Source organism: Diuraphis noxia, unplaced genomic scaffold (assembly GCF_037042655.1).
Source record: "Diuraphis noxia isolate RWA-SAM2 unplaced genomic scaffold, SU_Dnox_SAM2 contig0004, whole genome shotgun sequence".
NCBI lineage: Eukaryota > Metazoa > Arthropoda > Insecta > Hemiptera > Aphididae > Diuraphis > Diuraphis noxia.
This window is the reverse complement of record NW_028301714.1, coordinates 51,304,497-51,323,129: the sequence shown is the minus strand read 5'-3', so window position 1 is coordinate 51,323,129 and position 18,633 is coordinate 51,304,497. Positions and strand designations below refer to the sequence as shown.

Here is an 18,633-nt window from a genome sequence, read left to right as displayed (position 1 = left end):
ATTATTATTACTTTTGCCAACATATTGGGTGTATAAAATATGGTGTCCCGCAATTAAAAATGGCATACTGAGCTATTGAGCCAATACTTTTACAAAATGTTAAAGTATTGTTATCTGTGTATAATGCAATTAAGATAAAGTGTATTTAAATGATAGAAAAAGATTAAAATGTATCTAATATGTAAAAACCACAGGCAGACCGCATCCTACAGCGGCCGGTAGGCCGCATACTATATGTCATATGACAGCCGATATATAGTATCCTAAATCGTCGTATAATCCAATCTAAATGCTGAAATCCATAAACGGCATATAGACTATCCCAAGTTCATAATGTTTTATGTTTATAAGTCTATGCTAATATAATAATATACTAATATCAGAGACTATAATATGGAACAAGATCACTGTATATAATCTGACAATCTGTGGCCTGTGCAAAACTGATACTCGTGGTTTCGTCGTCTGGTGGATATGAACATTATTAACTAATATGAAGTAAGAAGTCCGTAAGTCGTGAGGTTGTAAGTTGTGACCACGATCTTGGTTGTGACTGATATATACTGATATCTAAGGTGGCAGTACTGTTTATCTTTACTATTATCATTTTAGAATTTATTATCAAAGATTTACTATTTTAGATTTCAACAATTAAAGTCGAACCACGACTGTTTAGACAGTGTCCAGTGTCTACTGGAATTATAAAATATTTACTGGAGTTAAACCAAAACCATCATGACGAGGTAATACAAATTAGAACTATGTTTGATTTTTACGAGAGAAATTTCACATTTTTAAATAGTATTTAAAGTTATCAAAGTTATATTTGAAATTTTCATTGTAAATACCTATTTGTTATTAATTGTTGTATTATTTATTTCTATTCATTTAAATTATGAACAATTATTAAACAAAACTACAACTAATAATAAAATGATGTATACATTTCAAATATTGTGTTTTCAAAAAAAGTTGTTAACCTTTTATGATTTGATGATAAAACAAAAATTCAAGATACCTGCCTTATAATAGACATATTGATCAGTATTTTTTTTTACAAATACTAGTGCTCCAATATGGTATCTTTGCACAAATCAAACAAATATATAATTTCAAAATCAAACAGATAACAATATTTGAGTTTTATAGTGCTTCTTTGAACAGGTCTTTTGCACATTGTATGTCCTTTTGATGAATTATTGATTAAACTTTTCAACAACTAAAGATTATAATGATTGATGATACCTTCATTATGTATGTTTATCAAAGACGAATGTCTGCTTATTGACTTGGATCTTGACTTTTCAGCACATGATTCAGTTTAGCCTATGAAATTTATTTGTTGTTAGTAACTATGATTATGTTTCGCTTGTTTTTGAAAGATTATACAATCAAGAATTTTTGCTGTTTTTAATTCATATGTTCATCAATTTTAAAAATCTTATAAGATCATTAGATCGTATAATGTTTTACAATATATTAGTTAACAGATTTCTTGTACTAATTTAACTATGTGACTATTTTTTTAGAGCCAAGTTGGAATTGGGTGAAATTACTCATCATAACATAAAACAACTCAAACGATTAAATACTGTAGTTTTCCCTGTGTCATATAATGAGAAGTTTTATAAAGATGTCCTAGAAGCTGGAGAATTAGCTAAGTTAGGTATGTGGCTTACTTGATCACTATAACTTTTTAAATGCATTCATATATTTATGTATATATATTTAGCGTACTATAATGATATTGTGGTTGGAGCTGTATGTTGTCGAATAGACCAAGAAGTTGGTCGTCGACTTTATATAATGACTTTGGGGTGCTTATCACAGTATAGAAGACTTGGTATAGGAAGTATGATGGTTGAACATGTTTTAAACTATGTTGAAAATGATGGTACATTTGATAGTGTTTATTTGTAAGTATATTTAGCATAAACATTGAAGGATTATATTTTTAAATAATTTTTTTTTTTAGACATGTTCAATTGAATAATGACAGTGCCATAAAGTTTTACAAAAAATTTGGGTTTGAGATAGTTGAAACTAAAGAGCATTATTATAAGAGGATAGAACCAGCAGATGCTTACGTGCTGGAAAAACGTCTACAACCAAAAACTATAAATGGGAAAAATGAACATCATTCAAATAACTTTAAAAAAGATTAAATACTGATTAGCTTTCTTAATTGTTTATTGTATTAATACATTATAATAGAACACATACTGTAAATATACATACAGTATAAAATAAACACACATAAAAACAGTTTCGGGTTGTTTAAGTATTTTTGAAATAGTCTTAAAACTAGTTTCCCAAGGTATCTTATGAGGATTCCATATACGTGTGTAACATTTCTGTCTTACATATGCTACAATTAAAAAATTATCATAACTTGCTCAAAAATGAAAATATTGTCAAAATTCTTGTAAAAACAGAGATTGAGTTGTTATTTATAAGTTAATTATATATTCAATTAATTTATCATTAAAAGTTATTACACTTAACTGGAACTGCTGAACACAAAATACGTTTATAAGATTGAGACAACATATGCTTTCTCCACTCTTAAATGTTAACAAATAGTGGTATAAATCTGTTAAGAGGATGTGATACCTGTATGTGTTTTCTCCGTCTTTCAAGTGCATAACATCACAAATTTCACTCTCACCAGATCACAATTAGCTCCGTTAGTTTAATATTTAGAGTGAATTGACTTCTTATAAAAATTAAAGGAAACATTATTATCTATGGATTCTCAAAGGCTTTGTATTATATTTTAATTTTTAAGTGAGTTATGAGTATTTTGAGATATACAAACAATTTACAATTTTAAAACACTCGTAATAAAAAACCTTGTGTAATAATGTAACCTTTAATTTTTATAAGAGGTCGATTAATTCTAAATTTTAAACTAATGGAACTAAACGTGATCTGATGAGCATAAAATTTGTTATGTTACACACTTGTAAGACGGAGATAACACATGTGGGTATCACATCCTCTTAATACTTAAAATCATACCAAATACTAGAATTTTGAATTTTAACTTCATGATTTTAATTATTTTAAATCAAGATAGTAATATTAAGTACAGAATGTAGAATACAATATATACAATTTATCAAATTATTTGTTATGAAATGAGATTCAAAACGAATATTAACTTTCACATATTTCAATTTCTTTAAATAAATCTGCAATCCGTTGAGCACACAATACCGATCCTTCATGCGCTTCTTTACATGTCTATTAAAAATACAAGCACAATAAGTATGTAAAAAATTATATAAGTTATAAATATCAAATTACAATAGCCAAATTTAAGAAACCATGAGGTAATCCTTTTAAGATATCCATATTCACTTTTTTTCCAAGTTCTTTTAACCGTTTGGCAAACATAACACAATCATCTAAGCATGGGTCCATGTGTACTGTCTGAAATATTGTAAATAATGAAATTTATTTAAAAACATGATTACAAATACTGTAGACGGTAATATTTTAAGCCAATTAAAATATGTAGTATAATAAAGATTAGTCCAAGTTTTTTATCAGTTATAAATTATAATAAATTTTACAATGGTCAAATAATAATTGAATAATCATTTTTTCAGAAACAATTCATTATTTTTTTTAAATAAATGAATCATTAACCATTGTATTGCCATAAAATATATACAACATATTTTACGAATTAAAAATAAATATAATTAATTGTAAAATAATGACTTATTAGGTAATATTAAGTTATTGATTATTGATTATTGATTATAGGAATGTGTATTTTATAAATTTAGCAAATATATGATATGAAAGACACTAGTAAATGTGATTGAACTGCTATTTTTAAGTTTTTACTACTTTTTAGTTTTAATATTTCAATTCAGGTAAATAACTAGAATTGATATTATTATTAGATTGTGAATGTATAAATTCTTTGAAATAAACAAATTTCTAACAGTTAAATTAACAATTATCTTAGTATAATTATTTTATGATTTTATTTTTTTAAATAAATCTACAGAAACTTAAATATAGTTTTCATAAATAATTTTAAAATTTAAAATTATATTACTTAATATCACATACAAGAAATTCCGTAAGGATATACCCATTAGCCGTAGAGGGGAACTCGCCACCCGGATAAAAACGAGTTTTTTGTAGTTTTATCTATAAACTAAAAAAATGATTAAAAACCATGTGATAAATGAAAATAAAATGTTAAAAGGTCAAAATTTTCACCAAAATAAACTCTATAAAATAGGTTTATTTGTTTTTAACTTTTTACCAAAAAATTTAATACAATTAAGAAATAAAATACATGTGGCCCTTGTCTAAGTGAGTCTTATAAAAAACCTATTTAATATCTCAGGAGATATAGCAATGGGTAAATCCTCACAGGACAACCTGTATACATAATCATCATTATAAGTATAAAAATATACCCTCTTAACTTAATTATAACACCAATAAGCACTAATTCAACAATTTAAGATCATTATATATCATATCATACCACAATATGAATAGGTGGCAGCTGTTTAAAAAGATAATCATTTGCAAAATAGGGTGATAAAAATGGATCTTCTGGTAACTTTGGTAAATCTATTGGTAATGGTGTTTCTTCTACTACTTCATTTAATGCATCTTCACTATCACTAAACCCAAAACAGTAAAATGTTATTTTAATAACTATAATAATAAATTGTTTTGATTTATTCTAAAATCTTAAGTATGTAAACATTGTAAACTTAATAATAATTGGAGAAATGAATATGACACTAATTTATAGGACTGGGACTTTTAGCAATATATTTTTTTCCTAGTGTTTTAAAATAGCTCTGCTATTTGTAAGTCGAATATGGTTTTAGGATTTTAGGGTTCCTGATTACTTTAATCATATTTTAATTTTTAATTTTTTGAATCCATAGTTCTAAGAATTGGTTTCATAATGTTTTTAATGTTTAATATTTACAATATAGGTAAATTAAAATAAGATGGAAAAGAAAGAAAAAATATGATGGGTTTATTCAAAAGATATCCATATTTAATATGATGAACTATAAATACAATAACCTATTAGATTCCTCAACTAAAACAGTAGGTATAGCCAGGGGCGAATTGGCAATTCTTTTTGGCTGGGGAAATATGGAGCACACTGGCCCTGCACCACAAATGTAACCCCCCACCAATTAATAAAAAAAAATGGTCATAATTCTACTGAAATTTCAAAATTTGTTTAGTGTCACCCAAAAATATTAGTAAAATATATAAGGTACCTATCATTAAAGCTATAACAGTTTTGGGTTAGTCAGATAAGGTTAAGTGCTAGTTGATAATATACATCACTGTAAATCTTATATTTCATCAATATACATTAAAGCAGCAAACAGTACACTTTTTGCACACTTTTTTTCACTACAAGATTTTTTGAAAATATTTAAATCAATTTTTTGAATATAATTTTTTTTTTTTTTTTAATAATTTTATAATAATTATAGCGGCCCCACTGGCCCTCACAAGAACCAGCCCATTGGGAAGATTCCCGATTTCTCGATAGGCCAATCTGCTTCTGGGTATAACTGCTATCTTAGTATAAAAATGTGTCTATTTTAATTATGTTATTACGCAATAAAATTCAGAGTTGGACTCAGGCAGGGGCGCTGAAAGTAGATTTTGTCTATGACAAATGTCATAATATAGGTAAATAAATGGGCAGGTGGCTATATTGTTAAGAAAAATAGGAACCACAGAATAGAATAATAGATTAACTGTTCTATATCGTTTTGATGAGTATTATTTTTGTTTTGTAAATGGGTCTGGTGGGTGGGTGGGTGGGTTAACTCAAATAAAATTGTCATAGGTGTTTCAAAATACATTGGCGCCCCTGGACTCGGGACATAATTGCAAGCATGGGCTGATAATAAAGGGAACGGGACGCTACATAATAAGGCAAAATAACAAAAATGTTTGGGAAAATTAAAAATATGTTGATTATTTATAAATATAATAATATAATATTAAAATATTGAAAATACATAAAAACGCTAATTGGTACTAAGTCACAACAAACATTCAAACAAAATTGTACAATATTAGATAAAAAACAAATTAGATTATATGTTAAATAAGATATATTTTAGGGCAAGGGATGCTGTAGCATCCTAGCACCCCAGTCAGTCTGCACCTGCATAATTGTAAGGGTTAGGTTGTATAAGACTGATTTATAAATTATACCAGGGGTATAAGATAACTGTGCGTTATGGCTAACAGAGGCATCGTGAGTTTGCGAAGGGAGTACCGTCAAAGTACCAGAAATCAACATTTTACCTAACTAGGTCTTGTATAATTATTATAAATATTATTTGCAACCATCATGTACACGATAACGAAACTCATCACTAGGGAACGGATTTAAATGCTCTAAAAAACAAGAAAAATGCCTTAAAAAAATTCTTTAACATCAATAAATGCACTTAAAAAATGCCCTAAAAAACTTTAAAAATGGGTTTATATTCATTAAACACACAATTTTACACTTAAAACTTATAAAAAAACACATTATTATAAAAAATCTAATAAAAAATATTTAAATACAATACAACCTTAATTAATTAACTTTAGATAAATAGTTTATCGTATCTTATCTCTTATCTTTACCTTAATGTGGGTAATAATCTGTAATAACTTGTATGTATATATTTTGCGTCTACACGTGTCAACAATAATTTCGTAATTTCGTAGCATAATACATATTTAGGTATTTTAATTTTTTTTTAGAATGAATGTGGAAAAAATGTTGAAAAAATGACTTAAAAACCACAAAATGCACTAAAAATTTCAAAAAATACATTAAAGTCTTAAAAATGCAAAATAAAAGTTACATTTTTTAATTCTTTGATGTATGAAATGAACTTTTTGCTTGGAAACCAATGTTTTCGGACATTCAGAAAAAAATGCAATTTGCATTCAAATCCGTTCCCTACTCATCACATAACCATTTTAAGTTTTATTTTTGGTACCTACTATTAAGTCACTGTTATTATAATAGATCACCCATAATGACCATATTGTATCCATATGTTTCAATTTTTTCATAATAATTTGGTAGTCGTCGAAATATTATAAACACCCAAAAGCGTCATGGAATGAAAAAGTTTGAATACCTCTGAATAACACATTAATTATGAGATTGTCAATTAAAAAAATACTTAAGCTGATCTATTTATGGGCCACCTCTGAATTTTAACTACATATTAAGTTGTATTATATCACCTAATATCTTCCTCAGTTGTTCCTCCAGTTAGTGTAATGAATGTAGTGGTAATAGCAGAACTTATATTTTCTGCTGTTTCTGTCAATATTGTTGAAAATCGTCTGGATTGTCTTCGTTCATGTGCAGCCATAATAACCTCTTCAACTGGAGTTATTACTGATTGACTATTGTCGTTGGTGTTTTGAATTAACTCTAAAGCTTCTTCACTAGATTCAACCTCTTCTATAAAGCCTTCATTATTGCCATCTTTGGGTTTTGCAATATTTTTCAATTTATACTCATATAAACTATCTTGATAGATGTCAGGAGAACAAGCATAAGCTAAATATTATACATGAAAATAAATATAAAAGTGCAGAACCTAAAGATAAAAGAATAAACTAATAATTACCCTTCAAACAATTTGTCATAAAACCTAGAGGTATTAATGGATCTATTAAACTCAGAAATCTTGCAGGTGTTGGAGACCAAGCTATTGCACAAGGGAAATATGCCAAAAACAAGCTATCAGGTATCCTGAAACCCATTTCTATACATTTTAATGCTACACAAGCACTTAAATTTCCTCCAGCTGAGTCACCTGATTTAAAATGAAAATAAATAATTTTACTAAAACTAAATGAATTTTATTTCAAACAATTTTTTCCTAAATGTTGGTTTTTTTTTTGTTTATTCAGTATATTTTTGAATTTAACTTCCTAATTATTAAATGTTCATGATATTTTTAGATTAAAAAATTACCTTTTTACTAATTAGATTGATAAAAAAAAATTATAAAATTGTAACAAATGACACAAAACTATTATTTCTGTGTTAAAGATGAGGCACAACTATAATGCAAAGAACATAATGAAACATTTTCGGGAAAATAACTGTTCAGTTTTTTGAGTCTAAATTAGTTACTTATTTTATCATTTAATTATATTACTAAAATAATTAAAAATATAAAAATTTTAAAGTTTTAAATGCATAAATCTATGTTTTGTTTTTATTTTTACCTGCCATTATGACACGTTTAGCAGTAGAACCCAAATAAGCTGCATTACTTAATGCCCAAATGTAAGCAAATAATAGTTCTTCCATAGCTCTGGGGTATGGTGCTCTCGGTGCTAAAGAATAATCAATGGACAATATGGGTATGTCTAAACGAACTGCCCAATCTCTTAAATATGATTCGTGAGAACTTGAACTTTGAGATACAAAACCACCTCCATGACAATGTATGATAAGATTTTCACATGGTTCTGGAAGTATACCGCTACCGGAATTTTCTGCCAACTAATAACCAATATTATATAATAAAAAAAAAATTAATTATAAAAACTTTTTACCATGCCTTCGCGTCTAGTTTTTGCAATTAGTCGAGCATTAAGGGCAGCAGGTCCAATATGACATGAAGGAGGCTGGAGTTCAAATATTTGTCCATCTGGTTTTAAGTATAAAAATGGTTTGCTAGGAATTGCTATTAGTCTATTTATAGCTACTGCAGGAGAAACTAGGTTTGGTAAACTTTTTAACAGTTCTGAAATTATACAAATTATTTTTATTTCAATATTTTATTTCTCAACCTTATTTTTAATAACTTACCAGTTTCACCAAGAAATAAAAATGCTTTGTAAAACTCTATTGAAGAATACTGAATGACATTAACAATTCTACGAGCTCTCAATTCTGGATTTAACATATATTTGCTACCTAAATATATTACATAAATTATAATATGATCCAAAATTCTTTAACCAATTAACTTACAATTCCATGCAGTATTAGCCCTAGCCAACATTCCATTTTCATTGTAGTAGACTTCGCTAAAAGCAGCCATCATTATAGCAATAGTTTTCAAAGCAGGCTGTAGTGACTCATTAAACTTAAAATAAATTTAATAGCATAAAATTAATTACTTTGAGTGTTGAAAACAGTTTTAAATGTATTACAGGTTATAAAATGCACATAGATGACAGTTGATAAATTTATTCACATTACAAAATTATTTTCAAGCACAAAGCAGTTTTTAAGTAAATTTAAAAAAACTACAAAGCTTTCTATCATTTTCTTATTTGATGAAAACTTAAATTAATAAATAATTATATTCATCACTTTATCAGTAACTAAGCCATTTTTTAAGATTATGATGAGAAATTTTAAATGCTTTTGAATGTATTATATTTAGAATAATTTCTATACAGTTTTACGTACATCACTAATAAAAAAAAATATGAAAATAGTAAATCAAAATATGAAAACGGTATTTTTTATAGCATAAATAAAGGCAAAAATAAGATATGTATTTGAAATAAAAAAATATCAACATTAATCAATTAAATTTTTATTTTTATTAAAAAAATGTAGAATTGAAAGAGAACGTAGATGAGTTAGATATGTTGATGGTAAAAGTATATATAATAAAAATACTTAAACATTTACTTGAAAAGCCAAACAGCGGCCATAAAAAGGACATAGTTTAGATGGTTCAATTTTCATCATGAGTTCTAATGCTTCAGTATCATTTCCAGCAAATAACATTCCTGGTTCACTCCAACCAATTAAAAGACATAAGTTTTCTAAGCACAATACCAATGCACTCATCACTTGGTTACATGATTCAATCTCTCTGTAAAAATATTTTTAATAATACAGTCATTAAATAAATTATACGTTATGGGGCATGTGCAAATGTTGAGAAATATACTTTGTATAAAATGTTTTACGGAAGAAAAATGAATCACGATTAACAGCCATTTGATTGCAAATTTTAATGCAATGATCAATAAACAAATCAACAACAGTGACATAACTTCGATATCCATTACCAGGTATAGATGGATCAAAATCATACAAATGACAGACATTACGTAATTCAAAAACCAATGGTTTTATATTATCAATATTTTGAAACAACTGTTCAAAAGAATTGGCCATGGCAGTTGAACCATTTCTCTCGTTATTAGTAAAATAAATAATATTTTCTTTACATAAGTCCTTAAGTTTGTCATATGGTAATGTATTATCATCTATTTCCAATAATGTTGCCATAATAATAATATATATGATTTTTCATACACGACACACCTATAAAAAGAAATTATATAATGTACATATGTAAATAAGACATAATATTTAAAACATTATTGCTTGTAGAAGCTCTAAGTGACTATCTTCTAATAGATAAGTACATAGTACATAGAGACAAGTATATAAAGCATCTAAACAAACTTATATGAGTTGTTTGCCTTTTCTGTTACTAATGGTGATATTTTTGTTTATTGTTATAGCTTTTTTTCTATTTATAATCCTTAGAGTTACTATTAAAATCAATATAAGTAGACACATAAGTGAAACTGAAAATCCATTAATTGTTATAAAATAGGTTAGTGTATAAAGTGTCAATAAACTCTTTTAACCCCTTAAGTTTACAAAATAGTATTTAAGTTTAAATTATTGTTTCTTATAAACATTAAACAAAAATAAGTAACAAAAAAACAACATGTTTATATATTCTATAAACTTATACAGAAAAGAAGAAATTCAAATTCAAATAAAATATATCTTATTGTCTTACGAAGATATAACACTGGCATTTTTTTTTGACGTCCTACAAGTGCATCAGTAACATAACAAATTTAAGCTCAGCAGATCACGCATTTGATAATTTTTAAATTAGAGTGAATCTAGCTTTTATGAAACTTGATGGTAAAAACATTGTCTGTGTTTATAAATCGCCAATCGGTATTTTATAAAAGTTAAATTGTGTAGGTTAGAGTGTTGGGTGTATAATTAATATAAATTAAACATACTCATAACTAAATTAAAAACTGAATTATCTTAAAATACCCTCATTAAAGCAAAAATAATGTTCTTACCATCAAAATTCATAAAAGGTTGATTCACTCTAATTTTTAAACTTAAGAAGCTATACATGATCTTTTGAGTGTAAATTTACTATATAACATGCAATAAATGCTAGTGTTACGTCTTAATATTTAGAAACATTAAAAAAATGGAGTTTAAAACAAAACATTTTAAAATATCATTAGGCTAAATAACTTTTAAAAATAATTTTTGTTTTTGTGGTGTACTTATTATGACAGCATATTATGTTGTTTAAAAAAAAAAATAAAAATAATATGTTACAAGTTATGAATGTATACATATTTAACTTTACTTACTAAATTGAAGAATAATGTGAGTAACAAGGTATTCATATATAATTTTCAACTATCAGACTTAACATTGTAAACCTAGAAAAAAATAAACTCCATTGGTATTTAATAAATGGTATATTTAAATAAAAAATATGATAGTTCACAACAATAATTAATACGAAATAAAAATATGCTGACAGTTACATTTGAAAAAAATATTTTTATCTATTAGTATTTGGTATCATAGTGTATTATTTAAGAAATAATTCTAGTTATTTGAATTTAATTGTGTTTTACACTTGAAACTAGTTGTATATACATAATATATGACACTTAGCGATTACATAAATTATTTACCCTAGTATCCTGCACTCTACAATGTGTATTGAAAATATTAATGCGAAAATAATAAGATTTTTGTCAAGTACTATTATAATGAAATACTAGGTACAATAATTGCAGTTATTATATCGTAATATATTCATCAATACAAAATATGTCATTGATAAAATAATTATTACTTTAAAACGGCCTTCGATCTTTAATATGGTTAATTATTAAAGTAGATTCACAAAATATTGTTTACAAGTTACAACAGATATCATAATAATACAACTGTGTATACTGTCTTGTATAGAAACAAAATGATAAGAAAGTTTCGTGTTTATTTGAATTCTTATAATAATTCGTAGAATAGAATATATTAATATTATTATCAACTAAAATTTACGACTTGATATATATAGTCATACAGACTTCATTCGTACCATAGAACAATATGTTCGTACTACGTTGCAAAATGTAAGTACTGATTACTGTATGAGTCACTTTTTGCCATTTCGTCTGGAGACTGAGGTCCGCTGCCTAGTGCCTAAAAGTTCACAACGTATCCGCATTCCGCGTCTATCAGCTTATACTATATTATTTCTAAGCTCTTGATCAAAAATTAAAATGTCATTATTCAATAATTGTAATTTGTAATACACACGACAGTGTTAAATTTTCTTTTATTTGTGCTATGTGGCATGTGCTAGCCGAGTGATCACTGATCAGCCACTGTGATAAAGATAACAATAATTATTATGTCCATGATAAAATTAACTTACGATCAGCTGATTGAGTGTCTATTTTATATTGTTCTGTGCTTAAGCCCGGGACCCCCATGGCCCATACACGATGAGTTAAATTGAGTATTTTGTATTTTGAGTGACAACCGACTCGATCATCATTCGTCAGTCAACTCAGTCATGTAGTCAAAGACTCTAAGTCAACCGACAACCAGTCAAGGCTATTCAATGATTATGACTGACAATCCATTTTCGTGACTGATGAAATTCAAACATATTTGAATTTTTACTGTCATTCACGTTGATTGTTATTCAAGAGTTCAAGAATGACCGTGTGTGGGGTGGTTTTACAATGATGATAATTTATATTCACTGAATAGTACAGTAACAGTACTATTAGTAGTTGCACTAGCACTAGTATAACATGGTATAACTTATACCTAATCAGTAATTATTGTCTATTATATAAGGTCTATCGTCTATCTATTGTTTTTATTAAAAGCTCTATAAACTAAGATATTATAATACATATTATTTTAGTTCGTTGCTGGTAGCTCTCATAAAAGCCCTATAGTAATAATTAATCGGTTCATCCACGGTCTTTGATTATTTAATCCAAACAGTTTTTCACCACCAGCGGGGTAATAATTAGAGCAGAGGACTTGTAGCTCTAAAAAAGCTCTAAATATGCAAGCACTTATGCACAAAAACCTTATCATATGCTATATGCACTTAAAATATGCTTATAAAATTTGTTCAAGTGAATTTATTTAAAATTATTAATTAAATAAATAGCATGTATATTAATTCAAAATAATCACATAACTTAAATATATTTTGTACCATAACCAAATAAACAAAATAATTTTTTTTTTTTTAATTTTATATTTCTTCTTTTGGCACAAAAAAAAAATAATAGTCATAATTTAGTTAAAATAATTTTGCTGCTCTGCAAGTGCTTCAAGGAAAAACATATGCCCAAGGATAGTCAAAAACCATATGATACGACAAAAGTTAAAATAAATAATTTTTTATCTAAACACGACTGTATTTTTTGAAATAAAAACGTCAATGTGGAAAAATCAAAATCTTGATTTCAGTTAAATATGTATCTAAAAGTATAAAATGCAGTCTAAAAGTGTAAAATATGCCCTAAAAACAAAAATTACTCAAAATATGCATTTATATGCAAAATAAAATTTCAAAACTAGCTGTGTGAAAGCTTGAATTGTATTTGTTTTGTACTCTGCTATTTTTGTCACAGTGCAATGTGCAAATCAAATAAGCAAGTGCTACAAGTCATCTGCCTTAGACTAATATGATTGATAATAATAATCAGGGCCGTCCTGATGGGGGGGGTGTAGGGGGTGGGCCACCCCCCCACGACAGTTATAGTTGGGCCCAGTTGGCACAATGGCTCATCAATAGGTCATTGAGTCGGCAATTTAATAATATTTTAAGTATTTTATTATAATATTTAACTATAAATTGTATTTATATTATACAATAAAATTCATAGTTTAAGTATTTTCCTATGAAAAAAAAATATCTACTTTATTTATAATATTGTAGATATAAGAATATCATACAATAACTATGGGTAATATTAATATTATAACTTACTGATAAGTAAAAATAAAAATAATAATCAAAAACAATTACTTTCATTTGATTTTATTGTTTCTATAATTTTTATGAAGAATATTATGTACAAATTAAAATGTCTTACTGAAACTCTTGAAACTAAACATTTATGTATAATTGATGCTATAGCTTTAATTGATTCCACTATGAAAATTATGACTGAGATAAACACTGATGAACACGCTATAAATAATTTAATTGACAGCGCTTTATCTTTTGCAAATTTACTTGGAACAAACCCAGAGAGCTATTTTAAAACACATCATCGTAGAAGATTATGTCCTAAACGAATTGACTCAAGACCATCAACTGAGGTTGAATTTACAATACATTTATTTTATCGAAGAGAATTTAAGTTAGTTCTTGATACACTGATCACATTATCAAATAGCAACTTAAAACAATGTATTTCTTCTATTCAGCCATTGTTCAAATTATTTTCACAACCTTTAGACAAATCAAATATTACTCTTGAAAACATCACAAATTCACTCTCTTTATTTCCACCAGATAGTATAGATTCCAATCTAAAAGATCTAGATTTAGTCCAGGCTCAATTAGAGATATTATTTAACATGTTACCAAATGAATCAAACAATTTTAAATGTTTAATGGAAAAGTCTGAAGAAGTCAAACATATTTTACCATGTGCTAATTTATTATGTCGTTTGGCTTTAACTTCTCCAGTGACTGTAGCATCGAATGAAAGGACATTCAGTAAATTGAAATTAGTTAAGACATTTCTCAGATCGACAATGAAGGATGACCGATTAAATTCCTTAGTAATATTAGGAATAGAAAAAGATATTGTGGACCAATTGGACATTAATAAATTAGCACAACAGTGGTCAAAATTGAAAGAACGCAGAATAGAAATTTAACTGTTAATATTTTACAAGTTTAATTTTTAATAAAAAAAAAAATTGTTTATGTTTTTTATATTTATTATATATTATATTTGTATGTTTAACATGTATTAAAATATTTTTATTTGAATACCTGTTCATCAAAATTATATTCTATTGTTTTATAATAAAATGTAGATTTATTATTTTGTACTATATACAATATACCTACTATATAATGATTTATAATATCAACATAATAAAAAATAATATTTTGGTATTTATACTACTATTTGCATTTGATATCAAAGAGAATAATAACAATATTTTCTTTTATTTAAATTTATAAAACTTAAAAAGTATGTGTTTTTTTTAAACGCAAAGCAAATAAAAATGATAAAATAACATTATAAGATAATATTGTTCGAGCGAAGCGAGAAAATTTTTTTTACTCAATGAGTTGGCAATTAGTTAGTCTACACCCCCCCCATAGTTTTTTTTTCGGGACGGCCCTGATAATAATGACACGGAATTAGATAATTTTATAATTGCAATATCTTACTATTGTATAGCGTTTTCCATACATAGATTATGAGGGAGTATTTCGAAGTCGTTAATTGCTCGCACATCTTAAAATACTCACAACTCGCTTTAAAATTAAAATTAAATAAAAAGTCTAAGAGAAGCCCTGGGCCCAGATAATAATCATACTTTTATATTTTACAAGAAGTTATTTTAATTTAAACTTAGAAATTATTATGATTATAATAATTATTGTGAACATAATAAATTGCTATGTTGTGCAGTTGTGCTTGGGTCAGAGGGAGAAAAAATAAATGCGCCAACATTTTCTAATCCACGATTTAGAGAAAATATCTTCCCAACATCAATATTATTTGATCATTGGTGCATCTATCATTTTTACATTTTACAATATAGTCACAGATACTCGAAATACTAACGTTTTATAAAAAATGTAATTTATAAATATTGAATTATTTATAAATGGTAAATGTCTGTATTGGCAAATATTTATATGCTATTGTATGAATGATACTATACACGTGTTTAAAAACAAACAATTATCGTCCTATTATTTCTAATTAGTACTTACAATATTCTAAGCCCAATAAAATATCCCTGAAGTATGACCTGGCTTTCGATTCAGATATTGGAGAACACCAGGAACTTGAATCACTTCCCCACGCTCCAATAATTCAAACACTTAAATACAAAAAAAAAAATATCAATGGTTAAGTGAGTGCTGTTCATAAGGATAAGGTGTCTAGATAGAATAACTGTAATAGATGTGTTAAATTTGAATTCAATGATTTATCAAACAATCATTATATTTATAAATAACAATTCTGGTCTAATATTACTAAGTATATTAGATGATATTATTGTGTAAGTAATTTATTTTACTATTGGTCATTGTAGTTTTATATAGTAGATTAAATTAAATTTTGCCGAAAATTCGAAAATTCCGAGGAAAAAAAACGTAAGGATCGAATCTTGTATTACGTATTTTGTCAAAATTCAAACTTTGAATGCTTATAAAAAAAATTGTGAATATGAACTTCTTAATAATAATATATTTCACTATTGTTCCCATAGACATAAATATTAAAACATATACAGTGAAACCTCTAAATACCGGACATTCTCGGTCGCTTAAACGTCGTCCGCTATTTGGAGGTGTCCACTATTAAGAGGGGAAATATAGTGAGTACACATTTCACCGTTCCCAAAATTCCGTCCGTTATTTGAAGGTGTCCGTTAAAGGAGGTTTCACTGTATTATATTATATTATGTCTATGGCCTTTCTTGTGAAACTTCATTTATAATAACCAAAAAAATTAAAATTAATAATCCACATGGGATTCAGTTATCAATCAAATCTGAAGTTGTTTAAAAATATTTAAAAGTTAAAACTATTTAACTTTTAACTTATAGATTTATGATTTAAATCTATAGTACACTTCTATAAATTATTATCCACATTCTATTCGGTTATAAAGTTCACGTTTATATAATTATATCATACTTTTAGATTCTGAGCGGAGCGATGAATGTATGGATTTTACCATGATGTGTGTGTTTTTTTTTTTGTGTCTGTCATCACGTTTTGGGGCAGTAAAAATGCTTCGATTTTTGACTTCAGTACCTCGTTCGATCAGAAAGTGAATCTAGTTGGTACTTAGGGGGGTCAAAAGTAAAAAATTCTTAATACTTTTCTAAATAATCGAGAAAAACAAACTAAAAACTAAGGGAAAAACGGGAAATTTTACGCACACTCATTTTTCGACAAAATCGATTTTGGTTTTTGATGGAACTTTAAAACGAATGACATTAGATACATGCAATTTTCACCGACTGTTTATATAAGTATATTCTATCCTCCATGCAATTTTCAAAAAATTTCGAATTAAATTGAACTATTCATAGACATTTGAAATTTTCGATCATTATTAGTTTTTTTTTAATTCATATCGATAAAAATTTATTTGTTAGGCAGAAAAGCTTGAAAATTTAATACAAGGCTTCTAACACATTTTAACAATAGCAGTTGAAAAACAAAATAAGTTCATAGTCAAAATTTTTTTTACAAGGATTCAAAGTTTGAATTTTGACAACATACGTAAAAATCACGAAAATTCATAAATTATTTTATGCTAGAAATTCATAAAACATTTTCCTTTTATATCTAAGATTTAAAAATTTAATACATGGCTCCTATCATACTTTTACTTTTACAATAGCAATTGAAATATAAAAGCAATGCGTAGTCACAATTTTTTTTACATGCATTCAAAGTTTGAATTTTGACAAAATACGTAAAAATCACGAAAATTCACAAATTATTTTAAGCTAGAAATTCATAATAAACTTTCTTTTTAAATCTAAGATTTGAAAATTTAATACAAGATTCCTTACAAGTTTGTCATTCTTTATCATGAATAAAAAGTCCACCGGAAATACAAATTAAATTTTTATGAGCATTTGAAATTTAAATTTTTATAACATTGGATTTTCACTGTATATTACACATTTAGTGATTTTCTTATTTTGGTGTAACTCTAAAAGTCTAAAACAAATGACCGCAGACACTTGACATTTTCACTGAATGTTTATACAGGCATTTTATATATTTGATAATATTTTCAAAATATTTTGATTTGTTTTGAGCTGATTACTGACATTTTAATTTTTCAACTTTTAGATTCTGAACGAAGTGATGAATGTATTGATTTTACAATGATGTGTGTGTTTTTTTTTTTTGTTTGTTTTTGTGTCTGTGTATAGCATAACTAGTCGAAATAATACTTCGATTTCAAACTTTGGGGGTGGTTTCCGATGTAAAAGTGAAGATCCTTGGTGCATTATAAAGTTCAAAATTAAACATTTTCCAACATTTTTCAAAAAAATCAAGAAAAACAAAAAAAATGACAGAAAAACGGGAATTTTTACGCAAAATCAGTTTTCGAGATTTTTTTATATGGTTGTAATTCAAAAACTAATCACTGTAAATACTTGAAATTTTCACCAAATGTTTATGTTAGTGTTATCTATATACAGTTTAATTTTCAAAAATGTTTGACTTTTTTTTTAATTATTCATAGACCACTGAAATTTTTGAAGTGTTGGTAAAAAAAATT

The 18,633-nt window shown here is 26.6% G+C and overlaps 2 protein-coding genes across 7 annotated transcripts; one reads left to right on the top strand and one right to left on the bottom strand.

Annotated features, from left to right (window-relative positions):
• Positions 1-635: 635 nt before the first annotated feature.
• Positions 636-2,265, top strand: san (Probable N-acetyltransferase san). Its single transcript, XM_015518596.2, has 4 exons — positions 636-743; positions 1,530-1,666; positions 1,733-1,916; positions 1,976-2,265. Exons 1-4 carry the CDS (start codon positions 736-738, stop codon positions 2,163-2,165), a joined length of 519 nt encoding a protein of 172 aa, XP_015374082.1. The 5' UTR covers positions 636-735; the 3' UTR covers positions 2,166-2,265.
• Hsl (hormone-sensitive lipase) lies at positions 1,976-12,483 on the bottom strand. 6 transcript variants are annotated; one of them, XM_089225914.1, is made up of 13 exons: positions 12,186-12,480; positions 11,443-11,514; positions 9,966-10,345; positions 9,701-9,887; positions 9,029-9,143; positions 8,864-8,971; positions 8,608-8,798; positions 8,275-8,554; positions 7,668-7,856; positions 7,276-7,597; positions 4,517-4,658; positions 3,310-3,435; positions 1,976-3,246 (listed from the first exon to the last, which is right to left on the bottom strand). In XM_089225914.1, exons 3-13 carry the CDS (start codon positions 10,307-10,309, stop codon positions 3,160-3,162), a joined length of 2,091 nt encoding a protein of 696 aa, XP_089082040.1. In that variant the 5' UTR covers positions 10,310-10,345; positions 11,443-11,514; positions 12,186-12,480; the 3' UTR covers positions 1,976-3,159. The 6 variants fall into 6 exon arrangements, 4 of the variants coding, with proteins under 4 accessions (XP_089082040.1, XP_089082042.1, XP_089082041.1 ...); XM_089225916.1 differs by lacking the exon at positions 12,186-12,480 and adding an exon at positions 11,940-12,097; XM_089225915.1 differs by lacking the exon at positions 12,186-12,480 and adding an exon at positions 11,776-11,913.
• Positions 12,484-18,633: the final 6,150 nt, after the last annotated feature.

What these genes read in the sequence shown, in the direction of transcription:
- san (XM_015518596.2), top strand. An exon ending in TGGAGAATTAGCTAAGTTAG is followed by an intron (nt 1,667 to 1,732) that starts GTATGTGGCTTA and finishes ATATATATTTAG; the next exon opens with CGTACTATAATGATATTGTG. An exon ending in ACATTTGATAGTGTTTATTT is followed by an intron (nt 1,917 to 1,975) that starts GTAAGTATATTT and finishes TTTTTTTTTTAG; the next exon opens with ACATGTTCAATTGAATAATG.
- Hsl (XM_089225914.1), bottom strand. Translation starts at nt 10,309, where the DNA reads ATGGCAACATTATTGGAAATAGATGATAATACATTACCATATGACAAA. An exon ending in GGCTAATACTGCATGGAATT is followed by an intron (nt 8,972 to 9,028) that starts GTAAGTTAATTG and finishes TAATATATTTAG; the next exon opens with GTAGCAAATATATGTTAAAT. An exon ending in TAAACGTGTCATAATGGCAG is followed by an intron (nt 7,857 to 8,274) that starts GTAAAAATAAAA and finishes ATTTTAAATCAG; the next exon opens with GTGACTCAGCTGGAGGAAAT.